The 21,910-nt window shown below is 38.4% G+C and overlaps 1 protein-coding gene across 6 annotated transcripts in view; it reads left to right on the forward strand.

Annotated features, from left to right (window-relative positions):
* UTRN (utrophin) overlaps positions 1–21,910 on the forward strand; it is a gene marked incomplete at its 5' end in the record, with an annotated part of 401,089 nt that overhangs the window by 312,551 nt on the left and 66,628 nt on the right. For all 6 annotated transcript variants that reach the window (XM_082306872.1, XM_082306874.1, XM_082306873.1 and 3 more), the window contains 4 exons: positions 1,207–1,353; positions 2,809–2,887; positions 7,971–8,031; positions 21,401–21,462. In XM_082306872.1, coding sequence (XP_082162998.1) covers positions 1,207–1,353; positions 2,809–2,887; positions 7,971–8,031; positions 21,401–21,462 — 349 coding nt within the window. The remainder of the gene's footprint in view (positions 1–1,206; positions 1,354–2,808; positions 2,888–7,970; positions 8,032–21,400; positions 21,463–21,910) is intronic.

A 21,910-nucleotide genomic window follows, 5' to 3' on the forward strand; every position in this document is an offset into this window, starting at 1 on the left:
ATACATGGCTTGTGGACTCATATGAAATTAACACAGGACTGCCTTATTTCACATATATCAATGTAAGCATCCTCATTCTCCAAATTTTGTTGTTATTTTCAGGTTTAATGGAACCAAAATCTTTAAAACAAAGACAGTCAAAGCTTATTGATAACCAGACTGCTGTTGATTTGAAAGAGTAATGCATCTCCTCCTCCCCCTCTGACATTTTAATATAGATACTAAAGCAAGCACTAAGATGCTGATGCTGAATAGCTCTTTGTTCTCATGTGAAGAAGCGACTTGTCATATCTTGATGGCTTTTTCTGTAAAGAAGAGTAAAGCAAAGTCTTAGATTTTCACGGCTGTGGAAAAACTGAAACATCTGCTGAAGTAATAGGGGCCTGCTGCCTGTCCAGAAGCCAAATGCTTCTTTCTTGCCAGTATGTGCCTTCTGTTCCTGGGCCTGATGAGAGAGATTTTGAAGGGACGTAAATAATTGAATTGTCCAAAGAAAATCTTTTTTCCAGTTGTTTTTGGCTTGTTTCATGATGTTTAATCAAGCCGGTTATAGGACTGAACGATTAACTGCTCACAGCAAGAAAGACATTTGATGCATCTTCTCAACTGTAACTAAAACTTGCATCAATTTTGTCTTAATACTGTATTTAGTTCTGTTTGATTTCCGTTTTTAATCATTGCAATAGTTTTACTCTACAGTTCTAATCAGGTAAAACATTGTACTCCTTTTCCTTAGAAGATACATACCTTCATGCTTTGCTAATTCAATAATAGTTTTTAAATTGAATTTTTGTCAGCCACTTAATACTGGAAAACTGTAGTTACTGAACACATTTTTTTCTTAAGAACACTTGACAGGCTGTATACCGTTAAAGCTCCTGATAGAGCATTGCATATTTCTTTTTGGAAAGAAAAGATGTAAAGCCATATGGCACCATTAAAACACTTATTTAAATTGTTTTAGGGATGCAATTTGGATATGGGCATTTGGGTAAATTTCATACTGTTTTTCTCTAAAGATGGATATGAAGGAGTTAATAAGAATATTAAAGTGAGTCAACTTTCTTTGCTGGAGAACTCGGAGTTCCATACAGTTGTTTAGGATAAGCTGCCACGTTGGGCAAGTCAGCACCATGTTGGGTTTACGTGGCTTTCGTGCTGCTCAGATGTCCGTTAAGCATAAATGTATGCTTCTTACTCTTCTAGGCTTTTAGAGAAGAAATTGCTCCCATCAACTTGAAAGTTAAAACAGTGAATGATTTGTCCAGTCAGCTCTCTCCACTTGACCTTTATCCATCATTAAAGATGTCTCGTCAACTGGATGATCTTAATATGCGGTGGAAACTTCTACAGGTATTCTTCCAAATGGGTACAGAAGGTGTGGGGAGGGGGGGAATGCTTCTCACTCTCTTTTGTTCTCTTAAGAGATGCATTGTTACCATTTGTTCATTATTTCTATCTTTAAGGTGGTCCTTTTGTCGTACCACAGCAGCAAAGGGAGCTGTCTTTCCTTCTGTGGCTTGACCAAAAGCTTTTCCTTTCAAGCTGTCTCAGTAGTTTACCCACTCAGAAGACTGCATTAATCCCTGGAGACTAGTGGGAACTATTGCTGCATGCTTTTTTCTATGTCTTATAGCAGTATTTTTACTGCATAAATCATTGTTACTGAAAACAGGTGTACACATTTCTGTTGTGTTTCCAGCTCCTGTGAAAGCTGTTTTACTCTGGTTTTGAATGTTCAGTTTTTGCAGGGAATTTCACTTAAAGTGACTTAAGTATTAGTGGAGCTATAACAAGACGTGGGCAATAGCACATTTAAAATTATACAACAGAAGAGGGTATGCTGTGAGAGAGATTCGTATTGCTTAGTTATGATTATTGTACTTAAATGGTCTGAGAAGGGTAAATCAATGTGCCTGATTATGGTTCAAACTCATGCACAGTTTCACAATGAATGGTTTAATGAAGTTTCTTACATCAGTCAAAGTTCATTTATTGATTTTTGCACTTTCTCACTCTTTTTTTTTTTTTTTTTTTTAGTAGGAAATACTTATTGTGAGTTAGCTGCTATTTATTTTTTTACCTAAGTGTCTGAAAGAATTGGGGGAAGGATGGAGGATCTGTTGCCTCTCTAGCTGAGGGTAGTGAAACTGAGTTTTCAAAACCTGAGCATCAGCTTCTGGGCTATCAGAATCAGTCACTCCCGAGAGGCAAAACTATTAATGTGTCATATCAGTCCTTCCCTGTCCTAATGTAACTTGGTAGCGGGGTTTTGTTGTTTGTTTTGTTGGTGGGTTTTTTTTGGTTTTGGTGGTTGTTGTTTTTTTTTTTTTATGTTCTCTCAAATTGAGTTAACTAAGCAGCCAAACTGCTGCTGGGTGTGCTAGTGCAGTTTCAATTAATAAACCAGGGGGGAGTCATGTCAGCCAGTGAAGTGGTATCTTCCAAAATAGTTCTGTGCTGGAAAGGCAGCTGTGAGATCAATACAAGCAAACTGAGACCTGCTGACTGTGGAAATTCAGACGATGGAAGGGTTGGGAGGAGGTCAGAAACTTCAGCAGTCGGCTATAGTCACCATGAAACTGCTGTTGTTCGTTATTGATTTGCTATGAACATGACTTTCATCAAGCAAATGAAATAAAAAAAAAAGTAGCCTTGAATAGCTGGATGTCAAATAAGTGCTATGACACACAGACAACTGAAATTTATTTAATTAAAAATTAATATAAACAACTTTTTTTATTATCATGGCCCTGGTGTTACAAAGTAAATGCAATGTAAATTTTGTGTATCTGGTTTTTTGTGTAGGTGTCTGTAGAGGATCGCCTTAAACAGTTACAGGAGGCACACCGAGATTTTGGGCCTGCATCACAGCACTTTCTTTCCAGTAAGTTCTTTGAATTAATAGATGCATGTGAGAGATGACGGCTATCTCAAACACTGACTGCTCTTCGCTCCAGGTTTCCCTGTGGCTTGAAGAACGGGAAGTTCCTCTTCCGTGTTGTTATCTACCTCCCTGTTTTTGTAGGGGTCTTTCATCTTCATAACTCCAATGACATTCTCACTGTCGTGCGTCCCTCGGGGATCACTGTAATATCTTGCTGAGTTATGGTTGCGCCCCTGCTTGCCTTGTTCTTTGTCCTCTGTTTTCTGCAAGGTCTGACCTGTGGCTGTTCCAGAATCTTTGTGTTCATAACCACATCTTCTCATCCCCTACTACCTCTTTCGTCAGTTTGCTTTTGCTTCCACACTTGCTGGGATGACACAAAGGAAGAGCTGCCTGAATTTTTTTTATTAAAGGCTTCATGGGATACATTCCTGGAACTTCAAAAGTGAAAATTTTAGAGATGTAAGCCTACAATCTCCCATATACTAAGAGGGTAAAAGCACATGCTTTTGCTCCCTCGTTCCCATTTGACTTATTTGTTACAGATAGATAGGATAGATCTCCTGTGATATCAGGATCCATGTTGATTTTCTGATGTTCTAACCCAATCAGCTCTCCGGTTTTTAACTGAGGGCTTCAATAATAAAGATAAAATTATTGTAAGAGTTGAGAAGTGAACATGAAAATGAGCAGCACTGTCACAGAGATTCTCAAGTGCTGTATGTCACTGTATAGCTAAACAGCTAATATCATTTAAAACAATAAATTAATCTTGATTTCTTCTTGAGTTACATGACAACCGTGTTCTTATTTTAAATTGACAACTAGTTTTTCAGTAAACATCATGGTAAACAAGATGCAGTGTTTTTAAAATATTACAGCTGTTATGCAAAATAACGATTCCTGGAGCCACTTTGTCCTTTTTTTAAATTGACAGAAAAAACAAACAAACAACTTCAAAAGTATGTGATTTTTTTTGTTTTGGTTTGCTTTTTCTGAATGCCATTAGAAATGTTGCATAGTGTTGCCACAGTGGTTTTGTAGCCCTTCCAATCTCAAACTTGTAACCTTGACCTGGACAGTACACCTATGTAATAATTAGCTAAAACGAACATAGATAGAGTGATGTCTTTGGCACTGTTGAAAAACGCCAGATTAACAGTTTGGGAGAGTAGTCAGTCTAGTCTGCGTAATTAAAACAGACTAGGAAGCAACGTAGAGAAGATGCAGTTTCCCCTACTCTAGCTGGTTTGAGAAGTGTCTGACTTCAGTCCTGTGTCACTGTTCAGGCTATTCACCTCTCCTCACCTGGAGCAATGCAAATGTTCAGGTGACGGGGGGGGGGACAAAAAAAAAAAAAAAAAAAAAAAAAAAAAAAAAAAAAAACAACAGTGAAAAGGTCCACATGTAAAACAAGGAAGCCAGGCAGACAAGGTTTGTTTGCCTTGACCTGGATCATTTCCTTGATTTGGCTTACAGCATGCCACAACAAATAATTGCATTCGCACGACTGAGTGATGAACTGGCTTTGTTGCTGGATAAAATATTCATAGAATTATGTCCAAAGAGACTATGCAGTGCCTTATCAGCATGCCTCAGCCTTGCTTAGGGCGTCTTCTCCAGGCTTAAGGGGCCATTTGGTTTACATTACATATAAAAGTCAAGGAGGGAAAGTTTCCAGGATGTATGTTGGTAGATACTGCAAAGAGCTATAGCCAAGTACCACAGTCCTGCAAAACCAAATAATATGCAGTTATCCATTTAAATTATTTGTTTAAAATGAACAACCTCCTTCCCCATATAAACTACAGCAAAACTTCTTAAAAAAAAAAAAAATCTGTTTTAAGAGCTTGAACTAGACAGAGTTACAGAACTTAATACCTACAACTTTATATAAAGTCTGTTAAATGAAAGTCAGGGTCAGTAACTTCAAAAGGAAAGTAATAAAAAAAAATAAATCATTAAATCTGGAAAAATGAAGGTTTTATCCTGACAGGTTGAAATAGTGCATATTCTAAATCAAACTTTTCAAACCTTTTTAGCAGCCGTAAATTGCTTCTAACTGTGAGGAACAAGTAGAGCGGTAGTCCGAATAAAGTAACCTCAAACTCCTAAAACTGAGATTATGATATGTATGTCTTGTGCAATTCCTTATTTCCAAAGTTGCACTTCTAAATTAGAGGGCAGGTTTTTATCTGTGCTCATTTGACAGCAGCTATTTTAAATTTACCTCACCTACCTGTTACTCTTCCTCCAAATCCTAACAAGAGACGACGGCTTGCCATCACACCATTTTCAGTTGACTAGCCCCCAGCTGTCGTTTAAACAGTAATTTGTGCTAGCAAAACCCCTATTTCTACCTGTTCATCAGATTCATAGAATCATAGAATGGCCCAGGTTGGAAGGGACCTCAAAAGATCATCCGGTCCAGCCTGTCATGGGAAAGGGAGCCTAGATGAGATTATTTAGCACCCTGATTCCAGCCCCCTTAATCCAGTAATTACCACTACTCTGCAGGGGCTAGTAACATTTCTTTACTAAAAAGACACAGTGCAGCATTTAATACTGCTGTTGGAGTTTTGGCACACCAATGACATGGATTCACCCAGACCATTGCTAAGAAAGTGCTTCAGAATATTTTTGAAGACTAGCAAACAATATGACATTGGGCCTTCCTAAAATGTCCTGAAGTTGGAGGCTGAGGTAAAGACGTATTAGTAAGCCATTACAATCTATGATTCCTCTCTTTGCTGAGCTATTTTTCCCCTCCCATCAGTGTTAGGCAGAATTTGATTGCTCTTTTTTTCAGTACTTTCGAGATGGAAAGTAAGCTCCTTGCAAGTTAGTTACCAATCAGTAAATTTTGCACATCCCTAATGTGGATAAAGATGAAGAATCCTTATAATCTGTTATTCTTTGCAAAAAGATTGTTTTGCTGTCTCCTGCCTTTAGAAAGAATAACTTGTTTTTTCTGTAGTTCATTTATTTTCGAAGGCCCAAGATCCACTCTTCTCTGTTGTATTTCTTGTATGCTTTCTTAGAAGAATCCATGAATGTCCACGGAGCGCTGACTCCACATGTTCCCTAACAAATAGCCTAGGTCTTCAGGTGGCCTGCTCAAAGCGTCTCTTGAGTGGTGTCCAGCCTTACTAATATCTGCAGGCCTGCTATTGAGTGCCAGAATCGATAACTACTCTGTTCAGTTTTCATCGAGAAACTGATTTTAAAAAAAGAATGGGAATTTCATTTTGTAGAATTTTGTGTAGCAGAGAACTGGCAATGTTTTTAGAAAGGTTCTTCCCAAACGAATAGGGTATGACTTGGTCTCTAATAATTAACAATTTAATTTATTATGTTGTTTAGTCCATATCTGTGTCAGTGCAGAATATCTATAGTCTGTCATAGCACATAAATTGTACCTAAGCAAACTGTGGCCAGATTTTTCTTCTTAGGTAGCTGACATAATTAGTGTAGTGGTACCGGAGGCACCATAGGTGCCAAATTGGAATGCTAAAGAATGAAACTCTAAAGCTAATGGCCACCTTTACCTACCTGGTTGTTTTTTTTTTTTCTTTTTTTCAGAGTTATGAATGCTTAAGGATTATTTTTTAGTTAACTACCTCTATTTGAGCATTTAGCCTTTTCTTACCTACTTACCTCTTTGCAAATGTTACTTTCTTCTTTAAATAGTGAAATGGAATTTTCACTGGTTTTTCCGGTGAATAATGTGGTTTACTTGGTTCCTGTAGTTTCCCAAATGTTCTTCCCAGTTCACCTGTCTTTCAGTACATGAATGTTTCTTAAATTATAAGCCGTGAAATTTTGTGTAGTCCAGGAAGAGGTCACAGCCATTAAACTGCTCCGGGAACAGCTGGCTGGGAGCAGGGCGAGACCTGCCTCTCTCTGCAGCAGCGCCAGCCTGTGGGGGTTACGCGGCTGGTAAGTCTTTGCTGCAGCCTGAGAGGTCTTAGGGGAAGAGGAGAGAGTTACTTCCAAATGGATGTTTTTTTCTAAAGTGGGCCATGCTTGCAGAAAATTACATTAATCAAGAGTTTAATTACTTGAGATCCAGTGTGGGTCAAAGCTGTGTCTCGTTTTACCAGGTTTTTAAACAGGGGTGTTAGCACCTAAGAGTAGGCACTCTGTCTTGGAAGTGTTGGCATATGTGTACAGCACAAATTCATCCCACTGTGATGATCGGTTATTCCTACCTGTTCTTTCAATCCCTGCTTCTGCAGTGAATCTAGTGAAGTGAGTTTCTTCTATGATAAAACCCTAATTAACCAGGCACTAGTCTGGTAATTTCTGGTAGGACATATAGATACCTATGGTTCTTCAGTAAATAGGTACTTTTAAGTTGTGCACCAGCAGTCCTGTTGGCCTGAACACCTTTTCCTCTTTTATCTCCTGGGATCTTTAGATAAGCAGAGTTGTAGTGTCGTGTACGACTTCATGCCTTTTGCAGCTCAGTGTGCAGAAGGCTTCTTGATCTTATGTATGATATCTGTTGATGTATCAGACTTGGATAAATTCTGCAAAGATTACTGCTGTTCAGCAAGTAGTGCAGGGACAGGTTTTAATGTGGGTTTTTTTTATGTTGGCCATACAGTGTTAATCCATGTTAATTTGAGTTGCAAATAGGAGCTAAGGGTTGTAATTAACAAAAATAAGTTGGATATTTCTCCTTTTTATTCTGTTGTAGAGCATTAATTATAGTAGTGGAAGCATTTATGTTCAAAGCTTAAACTGATAATAATTCTATGGAGGTAGGAAAACCAGTGTCTCCATTTTCCCTGGATGGATAGCTTGCTTGCTCAGAATTTATTATCCTTCTCTGAAGTAGAATGACCACATTTGTTTTATTTCCAGCTTGGCATTAAATAGATGCCTAGAATCATCTTGATAGATTGCCATCATTTTCTCCAGCTGATTTTCTAATTACTGAAAGCTGTCTGGGAAATTCTAATTGTTCCCATTTAATTTATTATAACATTTTAACTGTAAAATAAATAAATAAAATAAAGGTAGTTGGATTTTTTTTTCCAGGTGCTTTCTAATAATTACCTTCTCTTTATTTCCTCAGCTTCAGTACAGTTTCCATGGCAGAGATCTGTTTCACATAACAAAGTGCCCTATTATATCAAGTAAGTGTGCCTTGATTCTTTTTTCCTTAAGCATAACAGAGGGTCTTATCACCATAACCTGACAGAAAAACGTAGGTACTAAGTAATAACTAGAAATGTTATCAAGAGTTTCTCTATGTAGTGCTATGCTGCACATACTATATATTTTCAAGTTTATTGCTTTGCATACTGTATAATTTAGAAATATGTAAAAAGAAATCAGTGACAAACCCTAACTAAAAACCCCAATCAAACAGATTGGAAACAGCAGAGACGTTCCAGTGTAATAGAGTATCAGTATTCAAACTAGACTTGTGTGCGGCTCATCCAGAGTATAAACCGTAGAGTAAGGGGACAAAAGCTGAATACATAATGTATTTAAAAATGCAAAGTTTATAACCTATAGCAGAACATTGGTGACTGATATCTATAGAGCCCATGCATCATTTTGTGCAAAATTCCTTCGGAAATAGACACGTGTTGATTGTCCTTCTGTCATTTTCTTTACTTTATGGAGGTTTTTGTAGTGCTTGATATTAATGTAAATGTAAAAGTAACGTAAATATTGACAAAAATTGTACAAATACCTCGGTAACCAAGAGGAATGGTCAGAATATTTATTTTGAAAATAATTAGAAGCAGTTATGGAGGTATGGAGATTTTGATGTGTTCTACTCGGAGCAATCCTTAACTTGGATTTTCTTATTCCATCAGCATTTATTTATGTACTGTTTGCCAGTACTTTAAAGGTCAAAGATTGCAGCTTTGAGAGAAGGATAGCTTTTTGCCAGAGGTAAATGAAATTTTAAGAAGGTACCGTATATGGTAAGCCAGACCCAGAGTAGTTCATTGTAGACTGAAGGCAATCTGTGTTAAAATGTTATCAGTTTGAGTTTGGAAAAAAAGTAGGTTTAAGTCTGCAGGATGACTATGAATTGGACCTACAGATAATTCATTCTAAAAGAACATCAGTGAGGACTTTGTACTATTGCATATTGCTCTGTCATGAATCTGAGAGCCACATTTTGTGTTTCAAAAAATTTATGAGAGCTTGAGAGCTTTGAAAAGGAGGTAAAGGTAAATCTATGTCGATCAAACCTGTTGTCATCATTCTTAGTGTGACGGTTGTTTTTAAACTGTGATGTGAAGATTAATTTTTTTAAAGGGTCTGGGTAGATAACTAGAAAAAGGAAAAACCTACCGTGAAGATCCTTGAATTCTCTATAAAAGCATTTGCGCCTCTACTGAAAAGTTTTGCAGGAGGCAACAGAAAGCTGTGACATGCTGGAGGAGAGGTTCCTCCCTCAGCCCCGAGTGGAAGAGGAGAGGGGAGAGATGGGGTGTGGAGACAGACTGACTGCCCGGCCTTGGGCAGCAGTGCAATTAAAATGATCACACCTACAGCAGTAATTCAAAGAAAACACTGACGTATCAAACTACAGAGAGAAGAGGAAAACTACCCTGAAACAGGTTTTTTTTCTTGTGCGTATGTCCTTAGTAGGCATTGAAAGATGGAAATTCATGTTCCTGCTCTGCCTGATCAGAGCTGGTAACTGAAGTTGGGAGTGTCTACTGGGTGCGAGTTGGCTTGCAGAGGGGTCTGTGGGGCTCCCGGATACATTCAGAGTTGGAGGCTAGAGATAGGATGGATAGTCCTACCACCACAACAGATGGAACAGACTAAGATTAAAGCTTCTGATCTGTGCTGAGCAAAGCAAAGATTTTTAACTTGAATATTTCACATGCATATCCTTTTTTCATACTTCATAATACATTTTTTTGGGTTTCTGGGCATCTCCCTTGCCCCACCTCAGCCAGAATTCAGTTTTTGTAGAAATCTTTTTTTATTATGACTACTTCAGAAGAAAGTCAGTCTTTCCAGTGTGTGCACTAGGTGGAATCCTGCAAGCACACAACTTGGTGGCAAAGTATCCACTGATCTTGTGGGCTTGCTCTGATAGTAGTGTCTTGGCTGTCCTGGAGCTAGATTGGGGAATGAAGCCAGTCGGGGCTGAGAAACAAACCCCAGCATCTCTCAGAAATTGTTTTAATGGTCTTGCACAGGAAGTTTGATACAGCGGCAGAAGTGTAGGGCAAGTTCTCTGAGGGTCGAGGTCTTTATAGAAGAGGAGACCACTGGTTTATTTTGAGGATGGCTTTAATGAAGTCAACAGAATTAACTAGTGCATCTCAAAGAATTACTTCCAGTAATCTTTCCCTACTTTGAACATGATACATGCTGCTGAAGCAATGTCTTGATTCTTGTGTCTTCAAAGAGAAGAATAATGTTATATGTAATTGGTAGGATTTATTTATTTTGAAAAGCTTGAGAAGGAATACTGAATTTCAGTAGCTCTACAGTCTGACAAGCAGACTGACCTTGGCAGTTTCCTTCATTTCTTATTGCTTACTGATCTAAACGTCAATGTTGGCAGCAGCAGCTAGATAAAACACAGCTGTGGAAAATAAAGCAGAAAAGAGATGATTCTGAACTTCATTTGCTTTGGTCAGGCTGGAGAGTACTCTTAGCTTTAAATATTCTTTTAAATCTTCATCTATTCCCTAATTTCAGATATAGCTTAAAGAAGAGAGGAAAATGATGATGACAAAAAAATTTATTTGATTGGAGTGATTAAATGATCTTTTGTAATACAATTCAAGAATACAGTCAACAGGATTTAATGGTGGTTGTTTATATAGAAAGAAATTCTGGGAAAGAGGCAAAGATTAAGTTGATTTTCTTACTTTTTTTGTTTAATTGTGCTAACCTCTTTGAATGAGGTGCCTTTTGATGTAAAACACAGCATGCACAGAAGGCACAGTTATGATGAGTCTCAATACCGTTATCATTCGAGAGCAATTATATTTACTGTTTTTACAGCAAGACTTGTATGTTCAGAGAGAAAATTTAAGGTACCATTTGTTCATTTTATGGGGTAAGGAAGAAAAACAGCAGAAGGAGGAGAATAAAAGTATGATTCAATGATTGGTGGCTGAAAAATGAGAATTTTTTAAAATTAATTTTGAAAGGGAAATAAATGCTAATTGAAATCAGGCTACTTTAATTCTGAATAAGAGCATACACTCTTCTTAGACAACCATAAATTCATACCTTTACTTCATTTACTTTTTGTGAGTGTCCTTGAAAGAGAGATGTAAAACATTCACAAGTGACACAGCTGTAGATGATGATGTAGCTGTACCTCTGTTAAGATGAGTATTTAAAAAAAAAAAATACTGCACTCTTTGCAGTTTTATTGCACATGGAGAATGGAGTTTAAAAAAAAAATTAGGGAACTTCAGCTGAGAAGGCAGGAGGGAGCACTTTAGGTAGCAATGAATCTGTAAGGAGAATGTCAAAATGATGCAACACGTCTGTATTTTCAGATGAGCAACATTTACTCTGTTTGTTTCCTGCTGCCAGAGGTAACTTGCACTTGTATGCATAGAGAAGTGTCTCAAAGAAAGAGGTCCTTTGTGTGCCAGCACACCTTGGTGGCTTTGGAGTGCACTTTGTTCTCCCCACCCTACTCACTAACGGTTGGCACGTCCGCCCTTTCTGGGGTTGTAACAGAAGCATGTGGAAGATGAAAAAGCCAGTGTACAAACTCCTCTGCCCCAGAAGTTCAGACAGAGGCAGTCTGGGTTTGGGGCATTTTGGAAAGGAGGGACTATTCTGCTTGGCTGGAAGAAGGATTTATAATTCATTGAGCCCAGTTTTATCAAGCTGTGTGCAGCCTGGGCTATGGCAGATACTTGGTTAAACTGAACCTACACATGTGATTTAGCCTGTCTCTCTTCTCCTCTTCAATTGTCTTACTATGTAAACCAAATTTGCCAAATGGCTTTGCCTCTGTTGATGTGATTTTATTTAGTCTTTTTTGCCTGCCGTTTGATTTTTTTTCTTAATGACAACTGATAGAATTTTTTGTATTTCTGTAGTCTGAGTCTTCTCTGTTGCAGTAAAATTCAATCAACAAAAGCCTGAATCTGTAAAATCTCAATGCTGTTTATTAAAAAAAAAAAAAAAAAAAAGCTTAGTCTTTCATACTTTACAAAAGCGAATGGGACTAATGAGGAGTATGGAGGGGGATACAGCACAGCAGGCACAATTTTAACTGATGCACTTTTGTTAATAAAAGTGTGAAGTTTGGACAAAAGGTTTGGCAAACTTGTCATTGAATACATATTTCATAGCTTGGTTTGCAAAGGTTTGAGATTTACTAGGGAGAATTTGCTGCTGTTGTTCATTTATAACTATTTGAATCACACAATAAAATAAAATAAATAAAATAAGACATGCTTGGCCTCTATAACAGAAAATGAAAAAAATAAAGCCTATATTACATAGCACTTCAATAAAAATACTTTAAAGAGAAACAGAAGAATAAAGGAACACTATGTATGATTGTTAAACATCTTTGAGGAATACAAGATGAACTGAAAGGAATGTGCAGAAAACATAGTTACACTGGCATTTCTCACTGTTGTTCTTTTAACTGTAATTTAAGTGTTCTTCAGCTGTGTACCTTTCAATGCTATAAATTATTAGATTTATTAGATTTTATTAGATTAGTACTGTGCAGAAGAAGCAAAAGGGTAATAGAGAAAGGGTCACAGTGAGTTTAATCTCATGCAGGGCATTACATAGGGAGAGCACTTTCTTGGTGTAATCATTAAATTAATCAATATCAAACTCCATAGTCACCTGGTTACTCTTCTGTAATCCTGCAAAGCGTCCGGTATCACCAACATCTTAAAAATCCCATTTTATTATCTCCTACATCATGTTCAACTTTATGGGGGATGGGAATAAAATGCTTTCTGCTGCTTCATTTTTTTTTTTTCCCCAAGACTCTTCAGGAAGTCTTTCCTGATGCTTGTTTTATGCCTGTATGGGGAAGAGGCGGAGAACTACTGGAAATGGGAAATTTACCTTTTTTCTTGCCCTAGCTATATCCATAATCCCATTTAGAAGTATTAAGAAGCATTTCCCTTAGAAGGGAAAATAAAATACCATTTGCAGAAAGAGATAGTACAGGATTCAGTTTTTGAGACTTTCTTCAATTGTCAGTTCCTGTGCTGGTCTTCGTTTGCTATTAAAGAAATGCAGTAGTACACTTTCTCTGGAGGGATTTCAAAATATCTGCGTATAAATTGCTCCACCAAGCTCTAATATACATTACCCTTGCAATGCATTATGCCAACTCTTTTTCACCACAGAACAGTATTTTTCTAATGGGCTTAAAAAAAAGAAAAAATACGGTATCTAGATAAAGCACCATGACGTATTTATAAAGTGGGGATGAAGTTACGCCATTTGAAATTTGGCAAGGGCAGCAAAGTCAGAGTTCTGAGTGCTGCTGATTCATTACTGATCAGTAAAGATCCTGATTTCAGTTAATGTTTTGTGCAAATGACTACAGGATCAGAAAGCTACTTAACATAATGCCAGAGTACTGTTTCAGTTTCTGCTTTTTTGGTGTTTACCAGTGGTTATCAACACAGACATAGGCCTTGTCCATGCTAAGAAATGATAAAAAAACCCCACAAACCTGTCTCTAGTTTTCCTTCCTGTAGACCAAAAGGTAAAAAAGAATGAATTGAATTTTTTTTCACAGCTCCGTGGGCAGCTTGAAACACCTGGAGATGCACAACTTACTTCATTCATTTCAACAGGACTATTCTCTTATTTCTAGAGATCATAAGTTACATGACATGCCAACTGTTTCTCAGCTCTTTATTTACAACCAGGAAGCATTTTTAACAAGGATTATCTTTGCCAATTATAACTAGAAAGCTGCCAGCAAACATAATGGATAAGAAACAGATTGTGAAGATAAATGTTTGTCATTTAAGCTTTAGAGCACTTCATTAATATGTAGTTTTTTAAATTTGGAATATTTTATGGTTATAATGTTTATTTTTAGTTAGTGAAATTTGCACAAATGCATTTATTTTGTCATATAATCTCTTCATGGATGAATGTTTTGCTGTGTGGCTTTTATTGTGTCCATAAGTTTTGGCAGAAGAGACCCGGGAGACTCTTACTCTGAATAACTCAGTCTTTTGACATTAACCAAACAAATAACACTGAATGCATCCTCTTGTGGCTCGGTCAGTGAAACCCTTTTAATTCTTCCCTGACTGATCCATGTGGGAAGTTGTAACATGTTCAGACCACTTGTGTTACTGTCGTGTAGACCAGGTCATTTCTGGCATAGCAGAAATCCCTTCTTATGCCACCCACTGTGCAGAATGAAATCTCGTAACTTCAGCTCCTGGAGACCTTGAAAAGTTCTTTTTTCATCCGGTGCCATCCACATGCAAGATGAATAATGTGCCCAACTGTTGTTCACTTTCACTCCAAGTAAATATCGCCTCACTCTGCAAGTAGTTCTTCCTGAAGCTAGCAGAGTACATGCGAGAGAAGGTGCTCCTTGGCGCGAGTGTCACTGCGGCCTGGGACAGAACTGCCGCAGTAGTTGTAACAGAGAGGGAAGACTCTAGATTTGTCTGCTCTTGGTTAAATGCTGGTTTTCAGTCTTTTCAGAAGTTCAGTGAGATGACTGAAAATGATAAACTTCTCTTGTATTTTCACAAGTTAGGATGTAAAATTCATTTTTTTCCCGTCTAACTTCAGCATCATTCCAAATTTAGATTTCCATTAGCTTCTCTGCAGGCTTAGTTTTCTGTCATTGGGGGTTACAGATTGTTTTCTATAGAAAAATACAGAAAATGGCATTTCTTCACATTCTTAGCAGATAGTTGCTAGCAGGGCTGAATTTTCTGAAGACTTCCTGTTGTGTCTCTGTGGTGAAAACAATCCATCCAATTCTGCCTAATTGCCTTCGGGGACTTACCAGAAGTTGTGGCTTCCAGAGGAATCAAGTTGGAGCTCTCTTCATGAGGTAGTAAAATCATTTTGCCGGGAAATCTTCAGAAAATGACTGCAGCACTTCTGTGAGCGAATTGTGTGCTGCTTTAGTTGCGTACCTTGTTTTAGCAACTCTGGTTATTAGCAGTTTAGTGATTTCTGGTCCTTTGCTCCAAGGATGACATCTTTCACATATACATGTAAAAGAAATGCAAAGAAATTGTATGATCTTTTGTTTATCAATTTCCTTGTTCTTGTAGGTCTGATGTCTGGTATGTTATTTGTGTTTACTGAGCAAGGTATCAAAGAAGCAGGGGAACATCCAAGTCTGCTTTTACTCGCTGGGCAATGACTGACAAGCAATTGTAACTGCTGCAGTGCCTATTTTAGAATAGGTTGCTATGTCATGATCTTGCATAAAAAGGAGCTACAAGATCCCGGTCAGAAAGATCTCCCCCAATTTCATCAAGTCTCTCTCATCTGTTACAGACCATCCAATACTGTAAAGTTTCTGAGCGCATTTATTAGCGCTTGATCTGCTTGCGTTAGTCTTGCATCAATAACACAAAAGTCACTGTAGCTACAACAGAGAAAGATGGACCTTATTTCAAAGAGCTGCTTTACAAACCAAATCACCAGAAAGCACTTTGTCTTTCATGCCTCCTGTTTGGAGCGCCTAATAAAATGACTCCTTTCTCTGGCAGTTTTATTTGTAGCATAGGAAGGTTATCTGCACACCCATTTTTTCTTCCTGTGAAAATCAATTTGTGTCAACATAAAAGTCCCTGCATATTATGAAATGGTTATCAAACAAAACTTTACATTGAAAAATGTTGCTGTTGAGACTGATTCCTCCCCTCTCCCACAGTTTTTTTACAGCTCTCTTTAAATTTACAGTCACATTTTTTTTTTTCCTCAGCTCTGTCCAGTGTAGTCTGGCTTTCATGTCTTCTGTCTCGAAAATGAAGCCTGTCCATGGAATATATTCGGTGGCGGTAGTGGCACTGCCTGCAGCAGTGGAACTGCTGCCTCCTTTGACCTGAATGGACTGTTGAGTCAGTGATTCATTCACCCTAAGCCCATTCCTCTTCTCTGCTGGATCCATGTACAGGATTGCTCAGCCGTTATGGGTGGTGTCTTGCTAGGTGTTTTGGGATGAAGCTGACATAATCACATTCACCTTGTGTAGTCATTTAGAAGCTGTGAGGTAGTACTGACTTTTGGGTAATTATGGACAAGCCTGGATGAAGGGATTCTCTCTTGCCTTTTTTCCATTCCACGAGATGATGTTCATGGGGCCTCCTTTCTCACATAATCCTAGTAGCAGGTAGCTACCACGTGAGGTGTACAGAAGAACTGAGTGATAAGTTTTAAGAACCCATAAGTCTATACACAGTCTTGCACAAATGTATTTCTCTTTCAAATTAAAATAGAAACATAAAAATATTTTCTGGTCATTATTAGGTATATGTTTCATGTTCTTTGTTTTTCTCTAAAGAGAAAATTTAGCCGTTCAGGTATTTACTACATTAAATGGAGAAATAAGATGATAGTGCAGGATACAGAGATTTTTGATATCTGCTTCACTTTTCTCTGCTTCATGTTAAGCACACACAAAATAGAAAAAAAAACCATCATTTTTGCATGGCATGTTGTTATGATTAAAGTATGTTTTATTCTTTCAGATAAAACTGCATACTTAAAGCATACCATTTCAATAATGAAACTGTTGTTTGTTCTTAAATCTTGGAAACCTGATTTAAGGAAAAAGCTTGACTGGTAATATCAGCTCTTATTCATTGCATATGGGTTTATAAATTACTTAGAAGCTGGAATTGCAATTAGGTCTGCCCGCATTCTAATTAAGCATTACAGATGTGTACTGGAGTATATCAGTGTATTTCTGGAGCAGGGGGAAAGCATGGATTTATCCAAGTATTTATCTTTTTTTTTTTTTCCTTCTTTTCTCTTTTTTTTTTTTTTATTTTTAAAAAACAAAAAAAGGTTTCTTTGGACCTAGCAAAATTTAACAATTTGCTGCAAGATAGGAAGAATTTCAAATCAGCTTCTGGTATTGTAGAATCGTTTAGGTTGAAAATAGACCTTTAAGATCATCAAGTCCAACTGTTAACCTAGCACTGCCAAGTCCACCACTAAACCATGTTCCTAAGCACCACATCTACCCATCTTTTAAATACCTTCAGGGATGGAGACTCAGCCACTTCCCTGGGCAGTCTGTGCTGTGTTCCAGTGCTTGACTACCCTTTTCGTGAAGAAATTTTTCCTAATATCCAACCTGAACCTCCTTTGACTCAACTTGAGGCCATTTCCTCTTGTCCTATGGCTTGTTACTTGGGAGAAGGAACTGACCCCCACCTCGCTACAACCTCCTTTCAGGTAGTTGTAGAGAGCGATGAGGTCTCCCCTCAGCCTCCTCTTCTCCAAATTAAACAACCCCAGTTCCCTCAACCTCTCCTCATAAGACTTGTGCACTAGACCCTTCACCAGCTTCGTTGCCCTTCTCTGGACACGCTCCAGCACCTCGATGTCCTTCTTGTAGTGAGGGGCCCAAAACTGAACACAGTACTCGAGGTGCGGCCTCACCAGTGCCGAGTACAGGGGGACAATCACTTCCCTTGTGCTGCTGGCCACACTATTCCTGATACAAGCCAGGATGCTATTGACCTTCTTGGCCACCTGGGCACACTGCGGGCTCATGTTCAGGTGGCTGTTGACCAACACCCCCAGGTCCTTTTCCGCCAGGCAGCTCTCCAGCCACTCCTCCCCCAGCCTGTAGCGTTGCATGGGGTTGTTATGACCCAAGTGCGGGACCCGGCACTGAGCCTTGTTGAACCTCATGCAGTTGGCCTCGGCCCATTGATCCAGACTGTCCACATCCCTCTGTAGGGCCTTCCTACCCTCCAGCAGATCAATGCTCCTGCCCAACTTGGTGTCGTCTGCAAACTTACTGAGGGTGCACTCAATCCCCTCATCCAGATCATTGATAAAGGTATTAAACAGAACCGGCCCCAGTACTGAGCCCTGGGGAACACCACTTGTGACCAGCCACCAACTGGATGTAACTCAATTTACCACAACTCTTTGGGCCTGGCCATCCAGCAGGTTTTTTACCCAGTAAAGAGTACGCCCGTCCAAGCCATGAGTGATCAGTTTTTCCAGGAGAAAATGGGAAATGGTGTCAAAGGCTTTACTAAAGTCCAGGTAGACAACATCCACGGCCTTCCCCTCATCCACTAAGTGGGTCACCTTGTCCTGGAAGGAGATGGGATTGGTCGAGCAGAACCTGCCTTTCAGGAACCCACGCTAACTGGGCCTGATCGCCTGGTTGTCCTGTACATGCCTTGTGATGGCCCTCAGGATGATCTGCTCCATAACCTTCCCTGGCACCGAGGTCAGGCTGAGAGGCCTGTAGTTCCCCGGATTCTCCTTCCAGGCCTTCTTGTAGATGTGCGTCACATTTTCTAACCTCCAGTCAACTGGGACCTCCCTGGTTAGCCAAAACTGCTGATAGATGATTGAAAGTGGCTTGGTTTCATTGAATATGAGCACTTCTGCCAGCTCCCTCAGCACCCATGGGTGGATCCCATCCGGCCCAGTAGACTTGCGTGTGTCAAATCGATTCATCGTTGTTTGTTTAGAGAGGCATTTGCTGCTTATAAACCTTTGCACTTCTGCAGTGCTTCCCAGGTGAGATCCTTGCAGCACCCCACAAGTAGGAAATTTATTTCTTTGTGGAAACATATTTTTTAATGCCAGAAGATGGTGAACTCGGAAACAAAGGCTACAGTTCAGCCAAGCTTTTACCATAACGGCTAATTTTAACATGTTAGTTTCTTCTAAGGCAGTAAACGGGATTTGACTCAACTAAATTACATGTTGTTTATGGGCAGTATTTGCACTAATATTTTAGCATTTAAAATAGACTGAAGTGTATTTTTATATATACATATATTTAAAGTTTCTGTTATGGTACTGCTACCTACCTTTACTGTTGACGTGGAAGTTTGAAGGTGTTTTAGTTAAGAGCCTTTTCTCAGAGAATCCTAAGAAATCCTTTTCACTTACGATGTTGACAGTAAAATTACCCATCTTGGTCTTTTTTTTTTGTTTTGTTCATTTGTGGTTTATTTTCTTGTTTGTGTTTTTTTTCTTTTTTTTTTTTCTTGGTCAGAGGAGTTGACGTGAAGCAATTTCCTTAAAACAAGCTTATTAAACTGATCACATATTGGATCTATTTCTGTGAGCAGTTGCAATGGGTTTTGTTAACAAATCAATTCTAAATGTTTAACATGATAATGGTGGCATCCCACTTAACGCAGTAGTGCAAGTATTGGGCAGCTTCAGGACCAGTTTTGAGGTTATTTACTAAGTTGATCAGTACGAGTTATTACATTATACTTTCTGTTCCTGTTTGCTGAAGCTGTATATGTTTTTCTTCTTTCTAATATACTGTAGGTTGTTTTTATACCAGGGTTTTTGAGAATGCTGGACAGTCAATTGCCTTTACCTTGGCACATCACCAAATCCAGATACATCCTTTTTTGTTGTTGTTGGTTTAACGATTATTTACTTCTGTGCCCCTTCCAGGGAAATAATTGTCAAGCTACTTGTTTTGAAATGAATTTTCTGGACAAGGATAAACGTAGTGGTGTTTTAAAAGCGTCTTTCTAGAAACTGCAAAAGCACTGATTTAGATACTGGTATGCCTTGGCTTTGGAGTTGAGCATATCAGAGCCTTGACCACCTTATTCAGAATTTGAAACATGAACATCATTCATGTGATATTATTATCAAATTGAAACCAAATAGAAGTTTCAGTTCAGGAAAATGTGTTCAGATGTAAAGATGTACTTCAGAGTTCTTCTGAATTGGGGAGGGTTTACTATAGTATTTCAGAGTCAATCAAGGTCTAACAGAAGATGGTTTTTTGATTGCATGTTGTATGAATCTCTCTTGTTTAAATGTAATCATGTCAGGGCTTTTCTCTCCTTTCAGTCATCTCCTAGGGAATAATCACAAAGAGGGAAAAGAGGATTTATACCTATTGTATTAATAGGAAATACATATTTTGTCTTCCATGAAAAACACCTCACAGAGTTGTGATGGTGCCAGATATGTAAATGAGACCCATGGCAGAGAGAGTTAAGCCTAATGATGGGGAGAAGCTGACTGTGGACACCTAGACCAGACTGAAAGCTGGAAAGGTCACACTGGTGAAGTGGGGATTGTATCCCCTATGCAGAGACCCAATGCGTGCGCTTTCCACTAGTGTATCTCAAAGGGTAATGTAAAGAAGGGCCCTCAGCCCTTACTTTATTTGGAGCCTGCCTCCCCTTTGTGGTACCTGTCCTGTCTCTGTAGCTCCTTGGAGGAGGGACCTTCTATCCCATTTATTTTGTATCACTTATTATAAAAGGGTTCATTCTTGGTTGGTTTCTCAATTAAAAAAAAAAAAAAAAATTATTGAACACCCACTGAGGTATAGCCATTTATATATACCAACTGAAGCTACAGTCCACTACGTTTAAGGGCAAAGTGCCATTTAAAGTCATTATTTACAGCCAAGTACACCTGTATGTGGAAAAAAAAAATGTGTGCACATTAAAAGTTTTTAAATAGAAGCTGAAATAAGTGGTATTCTCTGCTCATTATTGTTAGATTTGCTAACCTAGCATAATTTCATTTTCATTAACTTCTAAAGGGACTGCTGTGATCTTTTTAACACAACTTCTCTATTTTTCTTACAAATTTAATTCAAATCTAAATACTTTGTGGGGTAAGAATGTGTAATCATTCCAGCAATTAATATTCAGAAATACAAGTAAAATGTGGCTTGGAGAAGGGAATTGGAGATTTCAGTAGACCTGACATAGTACACATTTTGATTCCTATGACTGCGTACCTTGGTGAATTGAAACAGCGGTGCTAAACCGTGGGTTAACTGATGCTGCCTATTGAATCTCTCTTCTGTGAGTGCTAGTGTAGAACGCACCCCCTAAATGAAGATACCTATTGATTGGGTGTGTGAAGAGTGATTAGACTTTCCATTAAATGTGTTACAGGCGAAGTTTAAAATTCTTTTATGTGTTCTGATACATACGTTCAGATATGCAATGAAGTCTGAAATAAAACCTCAATGCTTTTTATTTTTCAACTGTTTTTACAAATATTTTTATTGTGCTACAGCAGCAGGAAGTTTTACATTTTTACCTTATTAGTGTGCCTCTTAGCTTCAGGATCAGAGTTCAACTGATACAGTCACACTTGGAATCAAAAGTACACACTGTTATATATGGGGGGCTATTGTCAAATTTACTTTGTGATTGAAAAATTAGGAGCTGAGTGGCACAGGTCATGTATTTTAATTAAAGAGCTGAGGGATTTCTTGCCACTTAAACACAGAAAATCAGAATATCTTTGGGTTTTTTTTGCCCTTTGCATTGTGTGTGTATGTGTGTTGCCTGAAACTTTGATTACCTCATTCCTTTGTAGTCATGAGACACAGACAACCTGTTGGGATCATCCTAAAATGACTGATCTCTTCCAGTCCTTAGGTGAGTGCATTTCTTAAAATAAACCATTATGTGATGTCCACGCCATGAGTAAAAGCCTGCATTTGTCTGCTGACAATGTCTGAATTGCCATAAACTGTGTGTAACGGAGCATTTCCCACTTTGCGATGAGACATACTTTGCAAGAAACCTACTGCCTTGATCACGTCATCTTTATTGCCTTTCAGTAATTTTATTCTGAACAATATGCTCTGACTCTATGCTTTAATGCAGTATCTTGTTTATTTCTTTTAAATCCACGAGGGATTGTCCAATGATGCAGACTGTCTCTGTGTTCAAAGCAGGATATCTGTCTGCAGGGAACTAATTTTTGTAATGAATCAGAGCAGCTATGCTATCAGTAAAGGCTAGACCATGTTTTGGTACAGCTAGTTCAACATGCCCTGCTAACTTTTCCATTTACTATGAAGTCTCCCCTTCTAAGGAGCGA

This window comes from Platalea leucorodia (genome assembly GCF_965183815.1).
Source record: "Platalea leucorodia genome assembly, chromosome: 3".
Classification (NCBI taxonomy): Eukaryota; Metazoa; Chordata; class Aves; order Pelecaniformes; family Threskiornithidae; genus Platalea; species Platalea leucorodia.